The sequence below is a fragment of the Crocuta crocuta genome, unplaced genomic scaffold (assembly GCF_008692635.1).
Source record: "Crocuta crocuta isolate KB4526 unplaced genomic scaffold, BGI_CrCroc_1.0 scaffold330, whole genome shotgun sequence".
In the NCBI taxonomy this organism is placed as follows: Eukaryota; Metazoa; Chordata; class Mammalia; order Carnivora; family Hyaenidae; genus Crocuta; species Crocuta crocuta.
The window spans coordinates 1,372,611-1,390,584 of record NW_027530521.1 but is presented as its reverse complement, the minus strand read 5'-3'; the positions used below and the strand labels follow the sequence as shown (position 1 = coordinate 1,390,584).

The 17,974-nt window shown below is 36.8% G+C and overlaps 1 protein-coding gene across 2 annotated transcripts in view; it reads right to left on the bottom strand.

The window, feature by feature from the left end:
• The window catches only part of CKAP5 (cytoskeleton associated protein 5), a 111,357-nt gene that overhangs the window by 53,612 nt on the left and 39,771 nt on the right, over window positions 1-17,974 (bottom strand). For both annotated transcript variants that reach the window (XM_077767388.1, XM_077767389.1), the window contains exons 2-8: window positions 14,093-14,186; window positions 13,404-13,597; window positions 11,744-11,950; window positions 6,419-6,590; window positions 5,658-5,790; window positions 4,883-4,983; window positions 3,002-3,115 (exon numbers count right to left, since the gene is read on the bottom strand). In XM_077767388.1, the coding sequence (XP_077623514.1) occupies window positions 3,002-3,115; window positions 4,883-4,983; window positions 5,658-5,790; window positions 6,419-6,590; window positions 11,744-11,950; window positions 13,404-13,597; window positions 14,093-14,149 (978 nt within the window). In that variant the 5' untranslated portion in view covers window positions 14,150-14,186. The remainder of the gene's footprint in view (window positions 1-3,001; window positions 3,116-4,882; window positions 4,984-5,657; window positions 5,791-6,418; window positions 6,591-11,743; window positions 11,951-13,403; window positions 13,598-14,092; window positions 14,187-17,974) is intronic.

The window sequence follows — 17,974 nt, the reverse complement described above, 5'->3', positions numbered from 1 at the left end:
AGATTCATATATATATATTAACCAACTTCCTTAGGTAATTGACAAGACAAAGAAGCTATTGGGGGGAGGTGGAAGTAAGGGGCAGGGGAGAAGATATCTTATAAATGAAGGAGCCTATAACTTGTGAGAACAGGAAAAGCCCACAAAATATGCTAAGTTAGGTGACAGCTTCAAAGAAGACAGTTTAAGAAATAGTTTTGGGAATACCATAAGGGATTTCAAATGAGTAGTTCTTTAATACTTGTATTAAAGGCAAAAAATAGGGAAATTACTGGGATTACTCATCATAAAAAATAGAGAGAAGAAACTATTTATAGAGGGAAGAGTGACTGGTCTGTAGCCTACTCAATCTCATTCTCTTATTTTACCATTTCCACACTTTTGATATGTCTCTTTAAGTCAATATAATACGAATATGAAGTTTGTGTTTACATGTAAGTAAAATCACATCAAACATTTTTTAATGCCTTGTTTCAGGTTAATTTATACAACTGAAGTTAACTTTTCATTGTTTTAAATATTTTAAGCACAAAATTAAAATTTTTTTTACTTGTTTGTAGCCTTTGACTGCCACCCACCCCGTGACTCCACCATGTGAAGAGGGAGAAGTTTCTCACAGAAATCTATTGTCTATGTCCACCTAAATATAAAATCCATGATCCTCTCTGTAAATAATATAGCAAAAGATTACATTTATATTCATAATGCCAATGGAAATCACTGAGCAGTATTTATTTGAAAAGCTAAGATCCTAAAAAATCCATGTGGGGAGTATCAATTAATATTTGTACCATTATATAAGAAAAAATAAGAGCTTTCATAGGAGGCATTGAGAATTCAGAGCCAAGTAATAAGACTCCTGATAAAAATTATGCTGGAATTTATAGAGAATCTTTTAAGTTTTCAAGGCCACTAAAATCTAATTTCCTTCACTTAGTGCCTTTTTACCCTTCCTCTTTCCCCCAAGCTCCAGGTTGGTGAAATCTTTTCCCTCTGGGCAACTCCCTTCGAATTAATCTTGCCTGGGTCTAGAGTTCTTCAAGACTGGAAGATGGAGAACTAAAAGATTGTGACAAATCATGTATCTCTGCCTCCAAATCCCATTTGGAAAAAGTGTGGGAGGCTGGGAATGAGAAAACATAGTCCATTCTCATTATTCATGGGTTTCATTATTTGCAATTTCACCTACTCATTAACGTTTATTTATAACCCCCAAAATCAATTCTCAAAGCACTCTCCTGGTCATTCACAGACAAGCAAAGAGCTGTGGAAAATCTGAGTTGCCTGGGGTGCACATTCCCCACGGAGAATGAACAAAGCAACACTCTGCCTTCTTTCAGTTCTCATACTGTAAACAGTATCTTTCTCATGGTCTGTTTAGTGCCACATTTCTTTTTCTTTTATTTTTCATTTTTGTGATTTTTGTTGCTGCTTTCACTGTTTAAAATGGCCCTCACGTACAGTGTAGTGCTGTCTAGTGCTCCTAAGCACAAAAAGGCTGTATATTCCTTAGGGCAGAAATTATGTATGTTAAATAAGCTTTATTCAAAGCATGAGTAATGGTGCTGTTGGTCGTTGAGTCCACTGTTAATGCATCAATAATATATATTAAATGAGACATCCTCAAACAGAATAAAACAAGTTACGTAGTGACTGGCTGACGAAATGTTGAGATCAAAGAGTTGCAGGACCCTACCCCTGTGCCCTGTGTTCCTGTAGGAGCAATGGCTTAGTATTTGCTATTCAATGTTTTGGTGACTTTATAGAACATAAGTTCTATACTTATGTGAGAATTACTATACTTACATGTGCATATAATTAAAGATTAACCCGCCTCCCACCATTCCAATCCTCTGTAATTTCAAGCAAATGAAACAAAGTTTTCTATATTCAAGAACATGTATTCACAGAATTTGTTCTTAAGCTCTACACCTATGTCCTCAGTGTTTGATCTATACTTTCAGATTCTACGGAAAGCCACTACATATAAATTTATCTCCCAGCAGCATTCAATTTGGTTAAACCTAAGCAACACCAAAGGAATGTTTTCTAAAAACATTTCTTTTTTAGTACTTGCCTGCTTTATAATGACCACATTTCCCCAAATCCTTTACTTTGCACATAGATATACAATGTGGCATCATTTGCTATCTAACGGAAAAATATTCCTCACATTTAGTATCTGTCCCATTAAATAGAGCCAATTTAAATGGTTCATCCTACAGGGGCACCTGGGTGGCTCAGTCAATTAAGCATCCAACTTCAGCTGAGGTCATGATCTCACGGTTCATGAGTTAGAGCCCCACGTTGGGCTCTGTGCTGACAGCTCAGAACCTGGAGTCTGCTTCAGATTCTGTGTCTCCCTCTCTCTCATGCCCTCCCTGGCTTGTACTCTGTTCCTCTCTCTCTCTTTAAAAAATAAATAAACATTAAAAAAATAATACATAGTTCACCTTATAGGATTCTAAAACTGGAATATTTGGTTCTATATCAGCAAGACCCTCTTTTTCTTGAGGTCTATATATGCTATCAGACAGCATACTTAAAGTAAAAGTGATAATAAACAAAGAAAAGCAATCCCTCCAAACTAATGTAGGACAATCATTTTAAACGGTCCTTTAAAAGGGTATGCCTGGGGCACCTGGGTGGCTCAGTCGATTAAGTATCTGACTTCAGCTCATGTCATGATCTCAGTTCTTGGGTTCAAGTCCTGCCACTGGGTTCTGTGCTAACAGCTCAGAGCCTGGAGCCTGCTTCAGATTCTGTGTCTCCCTCTCTCTCTGCCCCTCTCCTACTCGTGCTCTGTCTCTCAAAAATAAATAAATATTAAAAAAAAAATTTTTTTAAATAAAAAGATACTCTTATAATTAGAAAACCATCAATAGTGTTCCTTAAATGGCAATGTAGCTGTGATAAAAACAATGACCAATAATGAGAAATTCAAAGGCCTGGTCTGTTATTGAGATGCCAATGTACCAATGTTGACATTCTTCACATTTACCTTCTTTAATGCTTTTACTAAATCTGCATAATCGCCTGCTTCCAGTTTGGGGTTTTTCACTAGTACTTCTACAGCCTCCAGGGCTTCTTTTCTCTCTTGCCATTTTTTTGCCTCCTGCAAGACATAGTATGAGACACTTGTAGAATAGAAAATAAGTCAGTATTTTTAAAAAAATCTATTTCTTGCATGCTCCTAATTCAAAGATATATAATTCTTTTTTGTTTTCAGAAATTTTCTAAAGCTGGTTAAAAAACAAAATTGCAAAACTGTGTGGCCACTCAGAATGTTTTGCTCATATATACGTATAAATTTTTGTCCATACATAATAAGTATTTTCGTAACATTTCATAACCGTAAAAGTTCTACAAGTAAAAGAATGGGATGCCACCAACTTTTCCTTCTCATTTTCTAGACAAATGTTAGTAATCAAGTATTAAACAGAAAACACTGCTAGAAAGCAATTCTAGCATATCTCACAGGTGAAAGGAATTTCCATACTGACATTAAAAAGATCAATCATATAACCAACAGCCAAAATTGTTCTAATATTGGAGATTAGTTTTATACATCGGTGCTACAATGCTAATCCTTTTGTTTTATAATCATAAAATAGAAAATACTTCACTAGAGATCAATTAATCATTCAATAATTTTGAATACCCACTATTTGAAAGAACTGGGGATATAAAGAAGATGAGAAACTTGTCACCCTGGAGAAGAATACAGTGCAATTCAATTTACCAAATACTTGTTAATCAGAAGTTAATGGGGGACTGAAGGAGCTGACGGCAGAACTAAGAAGGTCTTCAATAAATAAATACTAGGTCATGACCATTATAAAGAGAAGTACAAGCTGCTTTGGTGTTACAGTAAGAGGATTTAACCTACTTTAGGCTAACGGGTGGGATCTCTCCTAAAAAGAGATTCTTATGGTGAGATCTAGAGGATCAAGAAGTATTATGGGGTGAATCAGAGAGAATGCCATAGGCAGAAAGAACAGCATATATTAAGGTCCAGAGTTTGGGGGGGAAAGTGTGGCACATCTGACACCGAGAGAAGTTTAGTATGATGTACAAGTGACAGGAATGAGAGAAGTGGTTGGAAGATAAGCAGGGCTCTCAAACGTGCCATAGTTTGCCTCAGTGGCCACAGGATGATTTGAGACATCATTAAACTCATGGAACCATTCCAAGGATTTTAGTGAGGTAATGATATGGGAAGCCTTTTATTTTTAAAAATGACAGCTTTGATTACACTGGAAAATACAATGGGAAGGAGGCAAGAGCAGACACAAGTAGTCTTATAAGACTAGTGCGGCACGTGGGGCAAGACGTGGTGGTGGTGGTTGGGATAAGACTGTTTCTCAGTTGGGTGGAATTGTGTCTCTTTGGATACATTTGGTAAAGTCTGGAGACATTCTGATTGTCTGACTCGAGGAATGGTTATTACTGATATCAGGTAAATGCCACAGATGCTGCCAAACACTGTACAATACACAGGACAGAACCCCAAAACCAAGAATTATCTGGTAAAAAATGTCAACAGTGCCACGGCCAAGGAACTCTGGGGTAAATTACTGGGGGATGGAGAAAAGGAGATGAATCTGAGAGATCTTTAAAGGTTAAAACCAGAAAGACAACGAGGAAAATGAGAAGTCAAGAATAATGTTCAGGTTTTTGGCAAGACAAGTAAAAGAAGGTGTTACAAATAGGTATATATACAAAGTAGTAGGGGAACAAGGGGAACAAAGAAGCAACTGATTCATTTTACTAAGGTATACATGGAAGGGGGTATACTAGGCAAGGGCTCCGCAGAACACTCTAATTATAATCAAGTAACTGTTTAACATGAAATAAATGAAAGAAGGTTACCATTACTTACAATTTTGTCATAAAAGTCTTTGGGAAGTTTGGAAAGAATTTCTACTGCCTCCAATAGCTCATAAGCATCTATCTGTGGTACCTCATCACCATCATCACCACCTTCCAGAAGAAAAACAAATCTTAAAAATGGATGGAATGTTTTTACTTATCAAATAGTGATCACTTCATTCACACCCTGATGAAATCTCTATGTAGAAGGACTCTGTTATTAATGCTATAAACACTTCAATTGGGAGTGCCTGGGTGGCTCAGTCGGTTAAGCGTCCGACTTCAGCTCAGGTCATGATCTCACGGTTCGTGGGTTCAAGCCCCGCGTCAGGCTCTGTGCTGACAGCTAGCTCAGAGCCTGGAGCCTGCTTCGGATTCTGTATCTCCCTCTCTCTCTGACTCTCTCTCTCACAGAAATAAATAAAACATTAAAAAAAAAACAACTTCAATTGTATTAAATGGCAGTTTTACAAGACGTGCCTATGTTCTTGTGGTAGGGCCTGTTCTTACTAATTTTCTTTTTTTAATGTTTTTTTTTTTTATTTATTTCTAGGAGAGAGAGAGAGACAGCGTGAGCAGGGGAGGGTCAGAGAGAGAGGGAGTCACAGACTGAAACAGGCTCCAGGCTCTGAGCCGGCAGTCAGCACAGAGCCCGACGCGGGGCTCGAACCCACGAACCGCGAGATCATGACCTAAGCGAAAGTCGGACGCTTAACCGACTAAGCCACCCGGGCGCCCCTGTTCTTACTAATTTTCACAGAAACTGGTGTTTAAACCTGGCTTACCTCCCTCAGCATCACCACCAGCAGACTGTTGCTGTTCCAATTTAGCTTCTAGTTCTTGCTGGGAACGCAGAAATCGACTTGGTTTAGGAGCACCTGTTGGCAATTTGACCCATTCTTCTTCTAGTTCTTTCAACTATAAATATCATAAAATATTTTTAAAATATGCCTACATTCTCACCATTACAAAACATAATTAACATTTATATTTACTAATATCAGAACCCAGTTTCTTATTTATGTGGTTCTAGCAAGGCAAACAGGAAATGATACATTTAAAGTATATACATTTGGTATATATCAAATATGTTTGACATAAGTCAAACTGACATATTTACTACCTAAGATGTAGGACTAAGCACTTAGAAAAAAGATTAAAATCTACTTTTTAGGACACTCATTAGTTCATGAATTCAGATATATTTGTATTAGATCAAGTCTCTAAAACTAATTGTAATAAAAAAGATAAAATGCATTTTGTCCAAATAAATAGAAGTCCTGCTATCCAATAGCATGATAAAGGGATGTTTTAAACTGCCATAGAGTCAACACTGACATACTGGAATCACTGAATACAAGGTATTTAAGCTGAGAGGACAAAATAACATCAGAAACAGCTACTCTGAGGAAAAAGAAATCAAATGATTTCAAAATTAAGAATGAAAAAATAACTATTTGTAAGGACAGAATATTAACAACAGGAATGAAATATCTTCATATTAACCTTATGCAAAGACAACCAAAAAACTTTTTTTGTACCTCACCTGGACAGAGTTTATATTTTGTAATGGGGGTCTCAGAGCATCCCGAATCCATCTGTAAATCTCCACAGCAATTAGTTTTGCTTCATCTCGAACAGCCTTTTCTCGAGACTCAAAGAGTTTTGGCAACACTTTGATAATTGGCTTAAGCAAGATGATTTTGGAACCAAATTCACTAGACATGAAAAATTGTAAAAGAAACTTGTCAGCATGCTATCTACTTGGGTAGTGTTTCTTTTTATAGATATTTCATATTTTTCTCATTTCTTTGGCATTATAATTAAAATCATAAAAGCTGTTTATACTTTTTAAAAAATACTTATTTATTCACTTCGAGAGAGAGTGAAAGCAAGGGAGGGACAGAAAGGGAGAGAGAATCTTAAGCAGGCTATGCACTGCTAGCACAGAGCCCAGTGCAGGGATTGAACTCAAAATTGGGAGATCATGACCCGAGCCAAAATTAAGAGTCAGATGATTGGCTGAACCACCCACACATTGCTCAAACACAGTTTTGTACTTATTATATATTAATAGAGTTACAGAGGTTGAGATATTTTAAAGCAGCCAGAAAAAAAAAAGAAAAAAAGGAACTCATAACCATGTTTTTAATTTTTAAAAAATATTTATTTTTGAGAGAGAGAGAGAAGAGGGGAGGGCGGAGAGAGGAGACAAAGAATCTGAAGCCCGCTCCAGGCTCCAAGCTGTCAGCACAGAGCCCAATGTGGGGCTTGAACCCACGAATCGTAAGATCCTGACCTGAGCCAAAGACAGATGCTCAACTGACTGAGCCACCCAGGGGCCCCCATTTGTTCTTTGTTTTTTAAATTTGAATCCAAGTTAGTTAACATATAGTATAATGTTTTAGGAGTAGAATTTAGTGACTCATCACTTACATATAATACCCAGTGCTCATCCCAACAAGTGCCCTCTTTAACGTCCATCACCCATTTAGCCCATGGTCCCAACCAACCCCTGCCAGCAACCTTCAGTTTATTCTCTGTATTTAAGGGTCTCTTATAGTCTGCCTCCTATCTTATTTTTCCTTCCCCTCCCCTATGTTCATATGTTTTATTTCTTAAATTCTACATATAAGTGAAATCATATGATATTTATCTTTCTCTAATTTCACTTAGCATAATACATTCTAGTTCTACCCATGTTGTTGCAAATTGTATGATTTCATTCTTTTTGATCTCCAAGTAATATTCCAATGTATATGTGTGTGTGTGCGCATGTGTGTACACACCACATCTTCTTTATCGATTCATCAGTTCATGGACATTTGGGCTCTTCTCAGCCTTTGGCTATTGTTGATAGTGCTGCTATAAACACTAGGGTGCATGTGCCCCTTCAAATCAGCAGTTTTGTAATCTCTGGATAAATACCTAGTAGTGCAATTGCTGGTTGTAGAGTAGTTCTATTTTTAATTTTTTGAGGAACTTCCATACTGTTTACCAGAATGGCTGCACCAGTCTGCATTCCTACCAGCAGTGCAAAAAGGTTCCCCTTTCGCCATATCCACGCCAATATCTGTTATTGCCTGAGTTGTTAATTTTAGCCATTCTTACAGGTATCAGGTGGTATGTCATTAAGGTTTTGATTTGTATTTCCCTGATGATGAGTGACGCTGAGCATCTTTTCATGTGTCAATAGCCATTTGGACATCTTCTTTGGAAAAGTGTCTGTTCATGTCTTTTGCCCATTTCTTCACTGGATTGCTTTTGGGTGTTGAATTTGATAAGTTCTTTATAGATTTTGGATACTAACCCTTTGTCTGATATGTTATTTGCAAATATCTTCTCCTATTCCATCGGTTGCCTTTTAGTTTTGTTGATTGTTTCCCTTGCTGTGTATATACATTTTATCTTGATGAGGTCCCAATAGTTCATCTTTGCTTTTATTTCCCTTGCCATTTCTATGTTTAGATGTCACTCTTCCAAGATATTATGTAATGTCTCTGGTCCAGAATGATATAAAAATTTTAAACTAACCTTTTATGTAACCATACTAGGGACAGTTCAAATTTATAAAGGACCAAACATGTATTATCTTAAATATAGGGGTGCCTGGGTGGCTCAGTCGGTTAAGCCTTCGACTTCAGCTCAGGTCATGATCTCACGGTTGGTGGGTTTGAGCTCTACGTCGGGCTCTGTGCGGACAGTTAGCTCAGAGCCTGGAGCCTGTTTCGGATTCTGTGTCTCCCTCTGTCTCTCTGACCCTCCCCTGTTCGTGCTGTCTCTCTCTCTCAATCAGACATAAATAAAACATTAAAAAAATTAAAAATATATATATATACATATAAAAGCTTAAAAATGTAACCATTATATACATATTTATGAGTGAAATCTACTGTCAAAAAATTTTTAATAGTTCTTACGATTAAGGTGGTTCACTCAAAATTGACAACTCACTAACCCTGGCAGCGTATTTTATTCCTAACTTTGAAACTATCACCCTGTAACTCCAGCAACCTAAATCTCTGTTTCAGTTTTTCATGAGGAAAACAGTTGCATTCTGACTTTAAAAGGTAGCACATTTAACCTTATATATCTGTCACATTTTATATTTTTAAGTTCCTAACTGGCCAAATTTAGCTTTCTGAGTCACTGCTAACATTTCTGCATAGCAAATTCTAGAGCAAGAGGGATTTAGTTATGAAAGAACACTGACATTCTGTAGTAGAACTCATACACAGTTGAACCTTGAACACAGGTTTGAATTGTGTGGCTCCACTCATACATGGAATTTTTACAGTATAATATTGTAAATGTATTTTCTCTTCCTTATGATTTTCTTAGTAACATCTTCTTTTCTCTAGCTTACTTTAAGAATACAGTATATAATACAGATAACATGCAAAATATATGTTAACTGACTATGTTATTGGTAAAGCTTCCAGTCAACAGTAAGTTATTAGTAGTTAAGTTTTGGAGGAGTCAAAAGTTATACACAGATTTCTGACTGCATGGGGTCAGCACCCCTAGCCCCTGTATTGTTCAAGGGTGAATTTATTTATCTATTATTTATTTTATCTTCTATACACAAATGCAACAAAAATTTTCAGTATAGCTATGGACATACTCCAACTGGTTAGAGAAGATGGAAAAATACTCTACTTCACAAATGATAAAGAGGTTATGTAAATAACCTGGTATATCAACCACAGCATGGTTATGTAAATAGTTTAAATAGATATAACATGAAAATAAACTAGATGATCTTTAAGATTTCCTTTAAAATCCCCTTTATTTTAATAGAAAAGAACATTTTAACTTGGCTCAAAGGAAAAATAAGAACTTAGAGTTATGAAATAATCATCACCATGCCTGAAGAACCTAACATTTGGGAGCTCTGAGTCTTCCTTTACATTGCTATGGTTTAATCATAATTTGTTTGTTTGTTTTACTCTCCTGGCCTACTGAAAGACATAAGAAAAACCCATGGAACAGCTCTACATGGAAAACAGATACCTTAACAAAACAAACCCTAATCTTGATACTAAATATATTACTACAGAAAATCACCTAGGGTTCTAGAAGCCTACTTTAGGGGTCACAGAACATTTTTGATTTCCTGAAGCTATCACTAACACAGGTAGTATGGGGAAACTGGAACCTAGGATTGAAGAATTTGGCCCATTGAAGGTCCCAGAGAACTATTTAATTCTACTATAGATTCTGAGAAGCATTAGGACAAATAAAGAACTACACAGGGATGGAACTGAATTACATCTGTAAGGAAGACAAAAGAAGATATACCTAACTTGCTCTTTTTCTATACTTAGTCTCCCAGTCAGCTTAAAAGTAAAATANCTTTGGCTCAGATCATGATCTCACAGTCGTGGGTTCGAGCCCCACGTTGGGCTCTGTGGTGACAGCTCAGGGAATGGAGCCTGCTTCAATTCTGTGTCTCCCTCTCTCTCTGCTACCCCCCCCACTCATGCTCTGTGTCTCAAAAAAAAAAGGTAATTATAGCATATATATATTTTTATTAAGAGATCCATTACTAAGGACCAGAACATATTTACTGAGATAAACACAGTTTTGATAACCAAGTCAATTCACTAAATTTCTAAAATGATAAAAATGAACACACTATCTACTACTCATAAAAACATACCTAATATACTAGCCTTGAAATGAGGAAAAATTTATCACACAAAAATCTAAGTGAGAGTCTAATTTTATAAAAGAACATTAGGAACAAAGTGAAAGACAACATAAAAGTTTAAGACTTACAAACTGAGGATCATTTAACAAAATTTAAGAATTTTGATATTTCCATGTAAGATAAACACCAAAAGAAGCACTTCCTCCAAGAAGTAGGTCATACACTAAATCACAAGTGAGCTAAGTTGGGATGATCTTTACTTTACTCCTATAGGTCACACATTCAGGATTTCACTAGTACTGAACTTTCTAAAGTTTCTCATGTAGACAGTATTGGGGACAGGATGTCAGGTTAGAAGGACTGCCAAATCAGAACAAACCAGTGTTCAGATTTCCATAGCAAAGTATAGCTATTTGTTCCTGAAAGAGATCTCATTCATGAAAAACTTCACTATCAAACAACAAGAGATTCTAGTGTTTGAAAATAACTTATTATATAAGGGTAAAAGTTATTTTCTATTTGTTATTGGTGTGCTTCTGTTTAAAGGCATATAGAATTTACTTCTGTTTTACTAAAAAGGCATCTGAACAAAGGTTTGCTTTAGCTAATAAACTGTCTTTAGTCAATATTCCAAAGTACATAAATACATGCTTAAGGATAATAAAAGAAGAGCTGCTTAAACATTCTGAGGAGTTTTTCCTCGAAAAGGCCAATTCGTAATTGGAAAGCAGGTCAGAAACATCCCTTGCTCATCTTCATTAGAAGGGGACTTAGATAGGGCCGCCTGGGTGGCTCAGTAGGTTAAGCGTCCGACTTTGGCTCAGGTCATGATCTCACAGTTTGTGAGTTCGAGCCCCGCATCAGGCTCTGTGCTGACAGCTAGTTAAGAACCTGGAGCCTGCTTCAGATTCTGTGTCTCCCTCTCTCTCTGACCCTCCCCTGCTCATGCTGTCTCCATCTCTCTCTCAAAAATAAATAAAATATTAAAAAAAAAAAAAGAAGGGGACTTAGATAAAATAACCATGCAATATCACTTGAAAGCTAAAATTACTGAATAGAAAGCACCACACTTGAGGAATGACTTTAATTTTCCCAGGTCAATTTTCCTGGCTGTGTGGCATGCCAAGTCAAGTCCAGCAGTTTTCATTTCTGTTTAAGCCAGGAACTCAAACTCAGTTGAGATATTCTAGTTAATAGAACCAAAGCAAAATGTCTTACCTTAAGGCTTTCCTCAGTGTCTCTATGCAGGCCACTACAATCTTGGGGTTCTTGTTGTCCAGGCCTTTCAGGAGCTCTTCTTGCACAGCCTCTCCTTTCTCAATTTCTATGTACATCAGACAAATCTCAATGCCTAGCTCCTTGGCTCTGGCTTTGGGCTGGTTGAAAACTTTACTTACAACACCTGACACAACTTCTCCTGTGGTTCTGTAATACAGAATACAAAACACCACCACCATCACACACACACAAAAACACTTCAGTAAAAAAAGCTGGAAACGGTCATGGAGTTGGAGGGGAGGGGGGATGACAAATACTTTCCTAAATGCTTAGAAATGAAGTAAATAAGTTTCTAATTTTTAAATTTATGTTTAAGAACATGAAAGATAAACTTAATGCAAATCATAAAAGTTTAAGATGTATCAAACCAGGCGATGACACAGAACCATAGTTTCTGTGTATACACATAGGAAAGTCGAACAAGAAAGCAAAAATCCCTTGAAATCCCATTACCCAGAGACAACTTACTTTCAACTATTTGGTATCCATCCATTCAGATCTATCTCTCTATATGCATAGAAGATAGATAATATACATACAGATATATTTCACAAAGACAGGATTACAGAGTTCTTCCTTTTTGAAAAATTTTTATAAGGTCATTTTAAACATTTCTAAAGAACTTCTTCACAAAGGGAATGGATATGTACCTTTAAACAAAAAGCTGCTCTTAACTCCTTGGCAAGACTTTATAGTAACTTTAATGCTGTGAGTCTCTTCTAAATTAAATGAAACCTGGACCATTGGAAATCAGAGGAATAAAGTGGATTACAACTGCATGTATTTGTCAAAAAAGTTTCTGATATAAAAGGATAAATAAAAAAAGCAATGGTCCCATTAATGGTAAGGGAAACTCGGTGATGCTGGTAACAAAACTGTCAGATGAATGATGGTTTTTATTGTATAATCTTTGAAGTAAGTCAAGTATATGTTTCTTACGCAATTAAGTAGAGGGATTCCCCCTTCCTTTTTCTTGTACAGAGGGCTCCTGTCAATGACACTAAGATAGCATTAGAAAACCAGGTCTATGAGGTATGGGAGAGTGGGTGATCAAAAACCTCTGTCACCTACAACTCAAGTCAAACTGGCCAGGAGCCATGGAAGTTGTTTAGTTAGTACCACCTCTCCAAAAAGCGAAAAATGCCTAATGACCACACAGAGAAGTGTTTCTAAGATCACCTAGCTAGGAAGCCTTGTAGAAAGAGTTTTTGTAATGCCCAAATGTTTTCAGTGAAATTCTGGTAATTCCTTTCCTAACACCCTCCAGTTTCTTCTACAAGTTACTTGAGATTTTCTCTCTAGTTTAAAGTAATTCCCATTACAAAAGGCTCAAAAGGAAATTTACTTGCTCATCAAACTTTAAGATAAAAAACTACAGATTTCATTTCTAATTTGCTCCTCTTTAGAGATCTCATGTACTATTTAGATTTCTGAGAGCAGATAAAACCTGAATGAAAAACAAGTACCAAGGAGCTTTGAAGAAAATGATTATCTTCCAAAAGTGCTAATAACTAAGGACAAGGATCCATAAATATACATAGCTTAACCATGTAGTACCAGACAAGGATTTTACCAGAAGAGTTGGAAAAAAACTACTTACTTTCCTGCTACATGAGCATTTTCAACATACACAAGTGCAGCTTCTAACCCTTTCAGCTGAACCACTGCATTGGAATCAGTCACAAATTTTTTGATCAGTCCTAAAAATTTGGACCATTCTGGGCTCTTTTCATCTTTTATTTTCTGGAAGATCTTCAGGGCTTCTTCATATCCACTTAACCTTGCTTTCCAGAGCTAAAAGAAAAGTATTTTGAAACAAAACACAATTTAATGAGATTATTATCTACTATTAATTGGAGGAGTGGGAGGGAATGACTGCCCTATACCAAGTAATCTGAACACAGGACCCTATGATTAGAAACAAAAAAGGAGTTTAAGAAATTCAGAGTTTTCAAAGAGAATTAGCTAATAAACTTTTTCTTATAAGTGTTTAATATTTGAAATATTCTTCCAAGGCCATCCAGAATTCCCAAGAGACCACTATAAATCTATCTCACTCTGTATCCAAGTGTTAGTTTTTACTTCTGTGTAATATGCAATTTGTAATTAAAGATGTAACGATTGAAAAATGAAAAATCACCCTGCTGAAACTGCCTCATCTCCAAAGCATGTTGTTTCTCAGTTGTGTTGTGTAATCATTAGGCAGCTGTATACTATCTACTATATATAACGTGGGAGTGCTCAGAAAACAAGCCCGACACTAAAATCTGAGCTCCAGAAAAGTCTTACCTTGTGTTCACATTTCTGATCAACCGGCAGTTTCACCCACTCACTGTCATCTCCCATTGTGCTTCCAGTTTCTCCTCAGAATTAAGAGCAATTCCTGGTCAGACAAAAATCGGTACCTAGTAAATCTAACAATCAAGCAGTCTTGGAAGACAAAATGATTTTTCTGAGATTATTATTTTTTCATGCATGTACCAATAAGAGTAAAAAAGCTCATTTTTTTGGTCCAATCTCCACTTAATTCCATTAATAGGATATTTTAAAAGTGAAAGAAAAAAGTTAATAGAAAAAATCGACACAAAGGGGTGCCTGGGTGGCTTGGTTAAGCTTCCAACTTCAGTTCAGGTCATGATCTCATGGTTCTTGGGTTTGAGCCCTGTGTCGGGCTCTGTGCTGACAGCTCAGAGCTTGGAGCCTGCTTCACATTCTCTCTCTCTCTCTCTCTCTCTCTCTCTCTCTCTCTCTCTCTCTCTCTCTCTCTCTCTCTCTCTCTCTCTCTCTCTCTCTCTGTTCCTCCCCTGCCCACAATCTCTCTCTAGAAAATAAATAAAAGATTTTAAAATATATAAAAAAAAAAAATAAAGACTACATACAGGTGCCTGGCTAGCTCAGTGGGTAGTGCATATGATTTCTGATCTCAGGCTCATGAGTTTAAGCCTCATGCTGGGCATAGAGCTTACTTTTTTTTTAAGTTTGTTTATTTTGAGAAAAGAGAGAATGGGGGAGGGGCAGAGAGAGAGAATCCCACTGACAGTGCAGAGCCAAATGCTACACTCAAACTCACAAACCATGAGATCATGACCCAAGCTGAAGTCAGATGGTCAACTGATTGAGTCACCCAGATGCCAGGAGGGAAGAGATTACTTAAAACAAACTAACTAAATCAAAATTGGGGAAAAACAACTAAATTAATCTAGAAAGGATGGATATTTGTTTAAAAAAATGCTTATATATTTTCCCAAATGAGAACTTCCTAGATATATAACAAAACCAGAATAAAACTGAACAGCTGAGCTACCTGGCCTTTAAAATGGCAAAAGAGTTTCAAAGAAAGGCATACTTGTAACTATTAACCTAAAATTCTTTCAGACAATAGTCATTATGGAAAAATCTCAATGTTACCCAGCTCTCTATCCAATTCTGGTAAATATGGCTGTAGACAATATGATTACATAAACTAGTAACAAATTAGGGGCACCTGGATGGTTCAGTCAGTTAAGTGTCCGACTTCGGCTCACGTCATGATCTTATGGCTCCTGAGTTTGAGCCCTACATCGGGCTCTGTACTGACAGCTCAGAGCCTGCAGCCTGCTTCCAATTCTGTGTTTGTCTCTCTCTGCCCATCCCCTGATCACACTCTTGTCTCTTTCTCTCTCAAAAATAAACATTAAAAAAAATTAAGTCCCTGAATGAACTATATTTTTATGAACTTTATATCCTTTTTTAGTTAGGTTTATACACAACATTCCTTTAAAAGCTATATGCTATTCATTTAGCTAACACCTTTTTTTCTTTTTTTAATTCTAGAGAGAGAATGCATGCATGTATCTGCACGTAGGGAAGGGGCAGAGAGAGAGAGGGAGAGAGAGAACCCAAGCAGGTTTCATGCTGTCAGAGCAGTGCCCAACCTGAGGCTCAACCCCACAAACCATGAGATCATGACCTGAGCCGAAATCAAGAGTCAGACACTAAAACAACTGAGCCACCCAAGTGCCGTGATAATAACTTTTTTTTTCTGATTATAAAAGTAATATACGTCAACTGTAGAAAATCTGGAAAGTACAGAAAATACATAAGGAAGGAAAGTATTAAAACACAATTTTAGGGGCACCTGAATGGCTCAGTCAGTTAAGCATCTGACTCTTGGTTTCAGTTTAGGTCATAATCTCACAGTTTCAGGAGTTCAAGCCCAGGGTTGGGGGTCTCTGCTGGGAGCGTGAAACCTGCTTGGGATACTCTCTCTCCTTCTCTCTCTGCCCCTCCCCCACTCATGCTGCCTCTGTCTCTCTCAAAATAAGTAAGTTTTTTAAAAATTTAATAAAAATAAAATAAAATAAAACACAATTTTAGGTGTACCAGGGTGGCTCAGTTAAGTGTCTAACTCTTGATTTTGGCTCAGGTCATGATCTCATGGTTCATGGAATCAAGCCCCGAGCTGGGCTCTGTGCTGATAGTGCGGGGCCTGCCTAGGATTCTCTCCTTTTTCTGCCCTTCCCCAGCTCATGCGTGCATGCACTCTCTAAATAAACATTTTAAAAAACCCCACAATTTCACCACTAATTATTAACTGTAACAAGCACTTAGTGTATATCCACTTAAATCCTTTCAGAGTTTTTCAAAGGACGTGCAATGTATAAATGATATGAAAAAGACAAGTATGATCCTCTTGGAATCTTTTTCTCATATAGCCACAAACATTTTCCCATGTTTGAGAACATAATGTTTAAAAAAAATTTTTTTAATGTTAGTTTATCTTTGAGAAAAAGAGAGCAAGAGCAGGAGCAGGGCAGGGGCAGAAAGAGAGAGGGAGACAGAATCTGAAGCAGGTTCCAGGCTCCAGGCTCTGTGCTGTCAGCACAGAGCCTGATGCAAGGCTCCACCCACTAGTGGCGAGATCATGACCTGGGCTGAAGTCAAAGTCGGAGGCTCAACCAACTGAGCCACCCAAGCACCTGAGAACATGATGTTTAAAGGTTGTAACAAAATTATGAATCTTAACAGTGGACATTTAAATTGTTTCCAAGTTTTCAGTATTATATATATAATGTATAAGGATATTGTTTATTTCTCCATCCCCAGAGGGAGTCTGACATAAAATATACCTTCAATAAATACTTGTTTAACATATACCTTGATGGTGTCTGCTATGAATTGGGTACTGTGCGAAGTACTTTTTAAACACCTTGACTCACTTTGTACTAACAACAACTACATGAGAGAAATATAGTCTCTCTGTTTTACACACTAGGCTCATAAAATTTAAGTAACTTGCCTAAAACAACAAAACTGGGATCACATTAAAATTCAAAATCTATGCCTCTTTCTTTACTTTTTCCCTTCCATCAAAATGTAGGGAACATCCCAGTGAACGCTGTATACTCAGAGACTTAAGTTTATTAGAGTAAGTGGAACTTTCATTAAGATGTCTCTCCAAAATGCCCAGAACCCTGAGAAACAACAGCAGTGCACTTTAGAGTATGAGTCAAACCTTAGTAGCAATTCTGCAGCAATGGCGGGAGATAAAAGCAGTACAGCAGTTTGTAAAGTAGTATGTCATTACCTAAGTTGAAGATGCTAATATTAGACTTTATTCCTAGGTATGTATGTATGTATATATGCATGTATATATGTGTGTATGTGTATATATACATATATATACACACATACTAGAAATTGATGCCAACTGCACCAGAAGATCTATGTAAGACATTCACAGCAAAGTTGTTCATAAAAGCCAAAAGTTGAAAATACTTCAGAAGTTCACCAAAGAGAGAATGAATAGTGAAATATTTATTGAGTGCAATATTATATGGCAATGAAAAAGAATGATCTATGCCATGCTTCTCAAACTCTTTAATGACAATCTGTTTTTTTTTTTAATTTTCTAGCAATCCCTATCAAAATAACACCAGCATTCTTCACAGAGTCAGAACAAACAATTCTAAAATTTGCATGGAAGCAGAAAAGACCCCATGTAGCCAAAGCAATCTTGAAAAAGAAAACCCAAGATACAGGCATCACAATCCCAAACTTCAAGCTGTATTACAAAGCTGTAATCATCAAGACAGTATGGTACTGGCACAAAAGCAGACACTCAGATCAATGGAACAGAATAGAGAACCCAGAAATGGACCCACAAACATATGGCCAATTAATCTCTGACAA